General features: G+C 36.0%; 2 protein-coding genes across 2 annotated transcripts; both read right to left on the bottom strand.

Annotated features, from left to right (window-relative positions):
- Nucleotides 1-253: 253 nt before the first annotated feature.
- Nucleotides 254-5,592, bottom strand: LOC115975573. The gene is made up of 6 exons (XM_031096407.1): nucleotides 5,253-5,592; nucleotides 2,872-3,021; nucleotides 1,741-1,999; nucleotides 1,436-1,654; nucleotides 1,164-1,306; nucleotides 254-708 (listed from the first exon to the last, which is right to left on the bottom strand). Exons 1-6 carry the CDS (start codon nucleotides 5,553-5,555, stop codon nucleotides 409-411), a joined length of 1,374 nt encoding a protein of 457 aa, XP_030952267.1. The 5' UTR covers nucleotides 5,556-5,592; the 3' UTR covers nucleotides 254-408.
- Nucleotides 5,593-8,639: 3,047 nt separating this feature from the next.
- LOC115975572 lies at nucleotides 8,640-10,590 on the bottom strand. Its single transcript, XM_031096406.1, has 2 exons — nucleotides 10,422-10,590; nucleotides 8,640-9,605 (listed from the first exon to the last, which is right to left on the bottom strand). Exon 2 carries the CDS (start codon nucleotides 9,479-9,481, stop codon nucleotides 8,675-8,677), a length of 807 nt encoding a protein of 268 aa, XP_030952266.1. The 5' UTR covers nucleotides 9,482-9,605; nucleotides 10,422-10,590; the 3' UTR covers nucleotides 8,640-8,674.
- Between the last annotated feature and the right edge of the window lie 747 nt (nucleotides 10,591-11,337).

The following is an 11,337-nucleotide window of genomic DNA, read 5'->3' as shown; positions in this document are numbered from 1 at the left end:
CCAGGACCAGTGAAGTAGGAAGGGATATGCACATACTCTTGGTTCTTCTTATGTGGGTCTTTGTATGCAATTATGCAGAGAATGTCCTGAAGCTTTGTATGCTTAACAATGGTAAGGTACATAACCAGGGCCCCCTACCGGAAAGACCCAATGTAGTTGGGCTCCTACCAACTGCTCTTATTCTTTATTTGGTTGGTGGGTAGGTCATGAAACATTGAGAGGACCAGACTTGTAAAGAAGAATTTCCTTTCACAAGCAAAACACTCTCGGTATTGGAACTACTTTTCACATTTCAAATTTAAGAAAACAGAACATTGGTTAAATAACATCCTTATAACCTAAATATACAGGAAAAATTGTAACCCTAAGAGGTGCAATCTTCACAAGTAAATTTTAATTCATTGTGTGTCATCGTTTCCTGCCTGAAACAGTCTTCTTTACGGCTCCCACTGAGACTAAAAACTGATCAAGGGATGATAAGGTCTTCATGTCATCTGGAGGGAAGTAACTGGCGGCCTTTCCCATAAGTGATGCGAAGAGAAGAGAGAGTGAAGGCCATGTGGCATAACGCTCACCCAAGAGGTCATCAAGAAATGCGAATGCAGCTAAGAAATCGGACCTGCTTGCATTTATTGGAGCAGCAAAATGAGCAGGAATTACTCTCTTGAACCTCCAGTCCCGTGCAATGCCATCAATCCAGTCCCTGACCTGAATTTTAAAGCACATTCGATTGTCATACACTCTTTTGTTTCAGTGAAATGACGGTGTACTTTCAAATCACCATTAAAAACTCAGTCACAACACTCAATTCAGTTTCACTACTATAATTTAGTGTGTCCTCATGAAAAACATCCAAGGGTAATTAAAAAAAAAATCCACAAATCCTCTCCTTTAAATGCCTCTTTTGGTTGGTTCAGTTGCAATTAAGTTATAGTATTCAACATCTAGGCATGAGTGGTAGTTCAATGTTTCTTATGAAATGCTAAGGCATATAAACCACCCTGTTATGCATATATTTGGTGTAAAAATGATAGGTAGCCACACTAACCAATGTTTGTCAAAGAGAGGAGCAAAACCTGGCACCCCCATCCAAACCCCCCCCCCCCCCCCAACAAAAAAACATAAAACAGGAAAAATTATCTGCATTGGACTAGGGTAGCTACCTTTTCAGGAACTTTGCTGAACACCAAAGTCTTTACAATAGGTGAAACAATCAACTTTTGTGACATCTTAGCAAAGCTAGCATTAGGCTCCAACAGATTTGATGGACCAAGAAACAAAATTTGTAGAACCATTCGTTCCCACCCTGCACCAAAACTCAAGTCTAACTTAATACTTGTGATAGGTACATACACTTAAGTTGCTTTCACATTTGTCTTAAATCCACTAACAAACACCAAAGAATGTGCTATTTGGATTTCAATAGAGGACTAACCTTTTTGACGGTTCCTCATGTTGTCAACAATTGGTTCCTCTGGAACTTCCTTTCCTTTACTAAGAATTTTAACAGCCAAACCATTCTTTGCAGATGCTAACAAGGATTCTTTACTTATGCACTCTGGTGGCTGCCTCGGTACAAAAATTACAGCATCTGTTACAAGTAGTGTTCTTGAACGCTTATGATAGAATGCTACCTCCACATATGGCCCAATTCCTGAAATACTCCACAAGCAAATCAATTATCACTACTTTTGATTCATGAAAACATAGTTAAGGTAGTTGATGCATAGTTTACATTACCAACTTCTGGCGAGCTTAGAATTTTATGTTCAATCTCATCAGCCCACGGGGTTGATGAGTCCTCATCTTTCAAGGTTTTAGCACGAAAAATACCAAAAAACTCAAGTGGCAAATTCAAGGGCCAACTCCATTGCCTTGGGGCCACCCATACCTGAGCCCGAGGGAACTTTCTAGAAAATGGGCCAACAAATATTTTATGCTCATAAGCAAAAGTAGGCAGGACAATGTATTCTACAGGAGCTCCTAACTCCTTCACAAGCTGGCAAAAGACCAAGAGGTCATCAATAAGACACAAGAAATCCATAGAAATGCAAGATATGCAAAATTTTGGAGGCCAAGACTAAAATAACTTAGATTGAAAGTGTAAAAAAGAGGGATTAAATTAGTATATTGAGGAAGATCTTGTATATGTGATAATTATGACTATTGACTTTTCCTGGACCAGTCAATCTTTCTTGACGAACAATTTAGATTTTAGAGTAGGTATCACGTAAGGGGCTGGTTATATTGCATTTTGGAAATACTTTTCTTCCTTTTGAGAGAGAGAATAGTTAACTTTGTTTTAATGAAAACAGGGAGGCATTATCAAAATGTTTTGTAATTGATGCCCATATAAGTGATTAGGGTCTTGCTGTGCTGATTTTAATGTAAAAAATGTGACCATGATATCTGTTTAAGTGATTAAGATCTTGCTATGATGATTTCAGTGCAAGAAATGTGACCACATTTTATCTATTCACACTCCCTATTTATAAATTATAATACATTGCAATCAACTCAACTAAACAAAACTTTATGTAAAATATTTGGACATAGCTACATAATTCTCTGTTGCCATTTTCCAAAGTGGAGTTCTTAGATAGCCTTGAAAGAATGACCGGTATCATTCAGCACAGACATTAATTTGATAATAAAAGATCCTTTTAAGTATTTAAATTTATTCAACAAAAAATGCTGTAAACAACCCAAATAATAAAACTAATTATTCAAAAATCTGAATTACAAGTAGCCAAGTTTTACATGCCAAAAAAAGAGTATAAGAAATTTTTTATGCATTTGTATTTCAATTGCCACCAATCTTAATAGTATTCATATTATATAGATTAACAAATTTAAAGAAAAAGATGGAACCTGAATACACTCCTTGGTTGGAGCAATCGGGGCATGGACCCATAATCCACCAGATTTGAGTTTAATGATTGTCATTCGAATGTTCGTGGACACACTGCTGAATCCTAATGCTTGCTCTTGTTCGAATAGCCATATGCAGCCCTTCACAGCCTAAGAAAGATATTAATAGAAGGGACATGTTAGTGCATAAAAGCAGAACTTCTAACTACAGTATACATTATCATATGATATGACCAGTTTATTACTTCAAGTTACGGTTTACTTTTCAATTTGGAACTAGGCTCTTAGCATGCTTAATGAAATATCAACCTAGCATTTGAAAACGCAAGCAGACAAGGAGAAGGAAACCATTCTTTGTTTAGGCATATTTGTTCCTTTTTTCTTGTTCATTCCTCTGGTACTGCTTGTATTCAACTGTATCTAATCTATTGTACTTTTCAATCAAGATTGCACCATTTGATACAGATTGATGCAATGATTTCTGATTCAGGATGCTGAACCTACCGATCTAGAAAAATTCTTATCATCCTCATACATTAAAGCATCATATAGAAAAACTAAAGCACACCACGATCCCAACCTATAGAGTTTACTTAGGCTACCATCAAAGGTTCCTCAAAACAAATAAAATATAGAGGCTATACTTAAGGTACCTAGAGAGGTTATGTTAAGTGGTGGCTTTGGAAAAGAAAGTCTAAAGTAAATAGATTTGACTAAGGATATGCATGATGGAGATATAACTAGTGCTACAAGAAATGAAGGCATCACAAATAAGTGTCCTATCACCATTGATTTGCATTAAGTTCATATCTTTTTGCATTGGTAATGAATGAGCTCACTAAAATCGATTTAAGAGAAAGTCCCTTGGTGTATGCCTTTTGAAGTTGATATAGTTTTAGTGGATTAAACAAGACAAGGAGTAAATCTCAAGTTAGAAATTTGGTAGGACGCTTTGGAATCTAAAGGGTTTCGATTAAGTAGGACTAAAACAGAGTACATATACGTTTTTAATAAAAGTAGAAACAATGATGAAGGGGCTATAAGACTTGATGGTCAAGAGGGTAACTTTTGATATCTTGGATCAATAATTCAAAAAATGGAGAGATTGAAGAGAATGTGAACCATAGGATAAGAGTAGGGTAGATGGAGTGGAGAAGCACATCAAGAGTATTGTCAATTGTGTCATCGTAGAATACCTATTAAGTTAAAGGGACAGTTTTATAAGACTTCTACAAGATCAGGTATGCACTATGGGTTGAGTGTTGGGTTGTTAAGAAGCAATATATTCATAAAATTAGTGCAACTGAAATGAGATATTAGGGGTGGCTCCTATTGATACAAAAAAAAAAGGAGAGAGAGTTGCTTTAGATGGTTTGGTCATATTTAGAAGAGAGCGATTAAATGAACAAGTGAGTTGATTCAAGTTGAGGTAGCAAAAAAAGTGCATAAAGAGCAAAGAGTAAATATCACTTGAGTTCTGTCAAGAGCAGGGCAAGGAAGGGAAATTCAACATAACTTTCGTACTATCAGCTTGCATAATAAATTTCCATTGTTATAGAGTTAAAAAGTAAATTTCTGCATCTTAAAGATGATAGATCCTCCATGATTAAAACTTGCTTAGCTGTTTTGACAGAGAATCATTAAAATATCTGGCAATCAACCAAGTGGTACTTGGACAAGCTGTAACCTATGAAAGAAAATGGAAACCACTTTCTATGTATCGGACCAACAAAGTATGCAAGAAATCATGCGCAGTGACTGCAGTGGTTAAGTGAGTTCATAAACCATTTTTTGGAAACTCTATTTCCAAAATCATGTTTAAGGAATAGTAAAAACAATATGTGGTAAGTTGCGATTGGTAGTGTATAAAGTGGAACACAAAAAATGGACGGAAGGATTTGTATTCATGTTTTAGAAGCCTTGAAATACTGGCAAAATCTTACCACATATAGACACCACACTATCTCCCCCTAGTAAAATCATATGCTTGCCAAAGCCATAATTTGGATTAACTAAGCAAGCATAAGGGAAACCATGACAAAGAGAAAAGTGATAAACTGATAATAGACAAATCACAAACCACAGAAACTTATTAGACCACTCAGTTGAACATAAACATATAATACAAAGATCTTAAAAGATAGAAAAACAGTACCCCTTCTTCATAAGTGAAGCCAATAAAGAAACAGCAATCAAAGCAATACAGACAAAGGCAATAAAATGAGACAAAGCCAGCTTGGTAACAATGAGACAAATCCTAAGAAATTCAATATTGGAATCTAATTCCAATAAAATGAAGAGAAAACAAAGAAGAAATTAAGAAAGCTAGCTAAGAGAAACATTAAAATGAATAAAGTGAAGTTGAAGGCAAAGAAGCAGACCTCAGTCCTTAGAGTGCTCCTGTTGAGAAAAGGGCCAAGAGGGAAAGGAAATCCAGTGAAGTTGAAATAAAACCTGCCACCACGATTGGTTGTGGTTGTGGTTGTGGCTGTGTTGGTGGCGAGGCTTGCTGAAGGAACCACCAAACTGATGGCATGATCTGCATCTCTTCTCTTGTTTCTGGGTTTTAGCTGCTTCAAGGAGGACCCACCAAGGAAACTACAATTTGGGTCTCTCAGAGAGACTGGGTTCTGCTTCTGCAAGATAGAGGATTTTGGGGAAGGAACAGCAATGGTTGCCACCATTTTTTTTGAAACCCAAGCCCTCTTTTCTTTACCATAAACTAACCAACCAACCAGTTGGACTAACTAACCAACCAGTTGGACTGTTGGAGTTTGTACACAGCAGAATCTAAGGTTTCAATTCCAGGTTGTGTTTGCGACACGTGGGTGATCTATGTTGGAATGTCCTACGTGGATTTTTAGATTTATTGTGGATGATGGAGGGAGAAAAAAAAGAAGAAGAGATCACGTAGAAATGGAAATCAGCAGAACTTTCTAGAACCGTGATTTTAAATTTTTAAAATTTGTTTTTAACACAATTGTTAGATCCTCAATTCTTCATAAACTGCAACTAAATAATGTTATGGAAACAATATTTTCTTAATTGTCGATATGATTTATTATAATTGGAAAAACATTGCTTTCATTTGAGTTATTACTAACACTATTTTTATTATGTATCAATCACATTAGTAGTTTGTGAAAAAAGTTGTATGGTTTACAACCAAAGCAAAGCATTTCTTAGTATTATTTGCTTCTCGCTCTAAAGATTGAACTTACTTTGCACTTTGCACGTTATTGAAGGAAATGTTATCTCTAATTTTTATTCAAAAGTTTGGTAGGATGTTGAATACATGCATAGCATTACATATTTGCCTTTGGCTTAGGTGGAGATTTGTCTTAAATGTGGAAAAGCAATTGGTTAATGTCTGTGTCTAAATGAGGTCATAGCATCATACCAAATACAATTAAGACCAACAAGAAGCAAATTTTTTTTTTTTGGGCGGACAAGATACATATGGGAAGGCAATGCACACAAGTTTTTGATGCATGACAATCAAGTGGAAAATAAAAGAACAATAAAATTAAAAGATAAACCCTAAACAAGAAACTTAGGCATCAACATCTAAGGCGTTTGGAATTAGTTCCCATTAGAAAATCTCCAATCTAAAATTTCATTAATCAATCGTCTATCCTCGAATATAAAATAGACCAAAAGTTTATACAGAGTTAAAGCTTCTAGGAAGTAAAAAGATGAAAGATAACAACTATTGGAAACTAATTCTAATTGAACTCAAATACTGATCTCTATCTAATTTCAAATCTAACCCTTATTTGAATAAAAATTTACAACTATCCAATTTCCTACGAGATAAATACAAAAATCTGAAAATATAAATTCTAAAATAATTTTGGTTTTGCTCTTACATCGGTTTCTACTTGTTCAATCACTGGAACATTTAGTCAAAATTATAGCAGATATCTTGGAGCGTCTTCAATCTTTTTCTTTTTGGAAAGCCTCTCATCTCATGTACATAGGCAGTGGCACGCAATATATATATATTTTTTTAATTTCCTTCTCTTGCTAGTTGGGCTTGTGATTGTTACTTTCCGTTTTGGGCACCTCAGACGGAGACGGAGATGAGTAGTATTCCCGCTTTGATTATGGAATAAGAATAAAGCTTCTTATTAGGCAAAAAAACAGGGTCAAGATGTAGCACTGTGCTAGCCACAATATTCATGGCCTCCACTAATACAGCTCATTCCTGAATTCAAGGAATTACCAGATTTATACAATGGATATATATGACCTTTTCCCCACACCAGAGCTAGTTGAAGAACCATGGTCAAAATTACACACTGTTCAATAGACAAGCTGTTCAAGGGAAATGTTGTTATACTGCTGCAAATTTTTAATGAACCAATCTTGCTCAGACTAACCAGACATAAAATACAGCAACTAAAAAACAAAACTATAGAATCATCAGAACAGCTTTACCTGTCGCAACTTCAAATTTCATAAATCCAGTTTTACAACATCCACCATGACCTCTATTTTCTTTTTGAAAAGTAAAATAATTTCATTTGAGAGGAGCCAGGGCAAATGCACAAAATGTGCAATAAACCACTCTTAAGAAACTATACTCTAAGAATTAAATGATCTAAAAACTCCAGAAAAGAAGATACAGGGTTCCTACCCAAGGTAGTCATCAAATGATTCAAATCATACAAAGATCTTAAAGCAAATTGCTTAAGAACATGATTTAAAAATTCAACCCCATCAAAAGTTCGACTGTTCATCTCTCACTAAATTGTTCACAATACTCATTGATACAGCTTTCCATTTCTTGAAACTTATGTTACAATAAAATCTTCCTAGCAAACATTCTAGCATCCATTGCAGTCTCTGGCATAACCCAAACCACCCTGAATAAAGTACACACAAATGACCAAATATCCTGAGCCACTGACCTATGCTATGAAGTAGAAGGTGCTCTATGGACTCCCCTCTATTCTTGCACAATCACAAGACCTTGTTTTCAAAGATTGTCCACTGACGACCCTCGGTGATTTGCCCAATATAACATCAAGTAAAACAGGAAAAGAGAAAATAAAAGAAAAGAAGAAGCAACCTTCTGAGGCACCTTAGCACCCCAAATGCTCCTCTAAGGAATAGAACTCCTCTGGACCCTCTCAAAAGATCATAATACAAACTAATTTCAAACTTTCTACAAACTGATCCTCTATTTGACCAGACAGAAAGTTGAATACAACAAATCAAACAAGACAAGAACACAAACAAATCCAGTAAGCTATCATCTACAGCCACAAAGTCATTCAGGAGGTGTAAAATGCAAAGAACTCTGCCTGTGACTTAAACAAATAATTATAAAGAGGACATAAACCAATATTAAGTTGCTTGATCCCAAATCTATCATCAACCAACTATAATTAAATTACATAACAAATATTCCATACAAACAAACACCCAAGCTCTTCATAAATGGTCTTCATGCTAATTACCTATTACAACTGTATAAATAACCTTAGGATATCCACAATCCAACCATGTCTAGGAAAATGAAAATTCAGTTCAAGAATTGGATGCACCAACACTACAAAATTTCAGTAATTAATATCACAGCCATCATACCAGCCAGTTTCTAAAAGCACTAAAAATGAATCTGAAAATGAAAGTCTTGAATGGTACTGACATTGAGTGTCTTTCAAAGGGAAGCATTGGGGCAGCCTTACAATGGAAAGTCGTCGAATTATAAGTTTCATGGTTCTTTGGATAGAGAGGATGCATTTTTATAGGAGCAAACATCTATTCACAGCACTTGCAAACCCCGAATAGCATCTCAAGTGATGATTTCTCTCACAAGCCAATCCAGACTAGGATATGCAAAGTACAGAACGAGAAATGACGGGAGAGCAAACAGAACTGTGACAAGTATGTACAAAGCCAAGATGGCTGCACTAGCAGGTATTGCATAGAGGACGATCAGAAGAAATATAACAACCAACGGGAATTTAGCCGTCAAATGAACAAAGAAAATCAGCGACTTCCGAAGGGAAGAGTGTAACGTCTCCACACTGAGATAATTACTGAGACGACCATGGTCATGGTGGGATCCTGGTGGCTCAGGATGACGAATATATTGTCCCCTCCTGAGGTTACCATTGCTTACTTGACCTCCCATTGGCAAATTTCCATTTGTAGGCCAGAGTGATTGTTGATCCCTAGCGAAGGAAGAATGAGACTTCACTCTGTCACCATGCATGCTCTCAACCATCCAGAGAAGAAAGTAATTCTTGCGAGGAAACTTGAGATTTCCCCTGTAAACCAGACGGAAGGATAAGAGATTGCACCATGGGCAGGAGATAAAGAGTGGAAGCTGAATTGGTAGAGTGGGAAATTTCACAACAGCCCATTGCAGTCCCAGAATGCAATTTTTACAAAGGGTATGGCCACACCATAAGACATACGGTACATTTTCAACGATGTTAAAGGATTCCCAGCATATTGGGCACTCTAGTCCTTCCTCTCTGCTAGCAATAGAAGAAGCCTCATCATCAGAGCATTCAGAAGCAGCTTGGGTTTGGTTAATAGAGTCATTTTTCAGTCCAATATTTCCAGCTATGCAATTGGATGCAAAACTCCACATTTTAGTATTTGAGGAACAATGACCATAAAAATAACATCACTTGCTAAGTTTGCCACAGAAACCTTGAACCAAGGTGTCTATTACCATAATGACAACTAGAAACACGTTGCTCCAGAAACTTAACCTGAAAGAGAAGATACAGTCAAGCAAATCATCTAGTCTGCAGCATATTGGTAAGAGATAAATTACTGATACACGGTAGTTTAACATGGTATCAAAGTAAGAAGTCCCGAGTTCGATTCATGTCTACTCCACTCTAGCTCTCATTTAAAATCTCACGTGTTGAGCTTCACCTATTAAAAGGGAGTTAGAGCCCACATGTGAGAGAGTGTTAGAATTATGCAGTTAAATGATTAAATTTACCATTTTCATCTTTAAACTTTTGGAGGAATCAGTAAATTAACAACTACATAAGAAATACTAGTAGTTGCTTCAGATCAAAATTCACAATTCCCAACAACATATACTGCAACATCTAAAAGATCCCTCTATCAAAGCAACGCCTGAACCAGTTATCAGTAACCTAATTTCCACAACAAAACTAATCCCCCAATTCAATTTCTAGAACCACAACCAAGTTTCAAATTGACACAAACTACCGAAGGGTCAAACTTCGAATCAATAGTGCAAAATAAAAAAACAGTTTTTTGTTCGTTTTGACGAATACCCATTTCAAAATCCAACCCAATTCCAATATGGGTCTTTGGAAATTAGCCTTTCCAAAAAAAAACCAATGCAGAAACGCAAGAAATAATCACCATAATAAAAGCTACAAAGCCATACCTGAAAATCTAGGACAGAAATGGAGCCAAAAAAAAAATGAAATTGGCAAAGGATCTGTACAATTCAAAGCATGATAAACCATTATTAATAGTAAAGCTAAAAAGCTCAGAGTATGAACAGGTAAAAAGAGAACTGAGAGACGATCTTATATTCTTACCGATTTGTTGGGTTGAAGCGCTATTTTGCTAAGAGAGAAAAATAAAATAAAATAAAATAAGCTCAAGCGGGTTCAGAATCAATTCAAAACCCCAAATCCAATCTCTCTCTTTCTTTATTTGTTTGAGGACTGAGAATCTTGGGCTATAGCTGAAACTTGTGAGAGCGTCGACGATACGAGGGATAAACTACTTTTTCTATTTCACTCATTTTTCAAAAGCACTTCTTTTACACTATAATTTCATTAATTAGAATATTACTTCACTGTTAAATTTTTTTAATATTACTTTACTGTTAAATTCATATTATTACACTGCTTCCATCTCTTCCCTTCAGCAACTGTGCGTCCTCCCCCCTTTATGGTATTAGAGCCACTCTTTTCTGGCCGGTGATAGCGTGATTGTATTCTCTGTCTCTCTATTTGTGTCTACCCGAAACTTTGATACCCCTTTGTTGTGTTCCCTTCTTACCGTCATTGGTGCCACCCTAGTCGTAAAGAATTTCTAGAACTAAATTGTAAGGCCCATTTGAGCTAAGAGTGGGCATGTAGGGCATGAGAGGTATAAGGTTGGTTAGAGTATGTGTTACAAAATACAATGGTTGTGAGAAAAACATGATAACTGAGTGTTGAACCTAGGATAGTATGGATAGATTATGGAGATCCAACTCCTCTGTTAGCTCTAGGACTGGTTGTCCTCCTGATATTGTAAATGAAGAAGATCACACTATTGATGATAATGAGTTGATCCCTGATTTTCGTAATTGGAATATTTCTAAAGTTGATACAAAAACTGTTTATAAAACTAGTTTTGTTGAGAGTGCTTTTTATTCTGCTTACGAAGTTAGAACTGTTGAACAAATATTCTCTATTTCAAAAATTCATGAAAAATGTTGTTTGTTTTCTAAAAGAAATATTA

Source organism: Quercus lobata, chromosome 2 (genome assembly GCF_001633185.2).
Source record: "Quercus lobata isolate SW786 chromosome 2, ValleyOak3.0 Primary Assembly, whole genome shotgun sequence".
In the NCBI taxonomy this organism is placed as follows: domain Eukaryota; kingdom Viridiplantae; phylum Streptophyta; class Magnoliopsida; order Fagales; family Fagaceae; genus Quercus; species Quercus lobata.
The sequence above is the reverse complement of the archived record's forward strand: the minus strand, read 5'-3'. Positions and strand labels throughout refer to the sequence as shown.

What these genes read in the sequence shown, in the direction of transcription:
- LOC115975572 (XM_031096406.1), bottom strand. Translation starts at nt 9,481, where the DNA reads ATGTGGAGTTTTGCATCCAATTGCATAGCTGGAAATATTGGACTGAAA.
- LOC115975573 (XM_031096407.1), bottom strand. Translation starts at nt 5,555, where the DNA reads ATGGTGGCAACCATTGCTGTTCCTTCCCCAAAATCCTCTATCTTGCAG. An exon ending in TCTAAGCTCGCCAGAAGTTG is followed by an intron (nt 1,655 to 1,740) that starts GTAATGTAAACT and finishes GGAGTATTTCAG; the next exon opens with GAATTGGGCCATATGTGGAG. An exon ending in CATGAGGAACCGTCAAAAAG is followed by an intron (nt 1,307 to 1,435) that starts GTTAGTCCTCTA and finishes GTTTTGGTGCAG; the next exon opens with GGTGGGAACGAATGGTTCTA.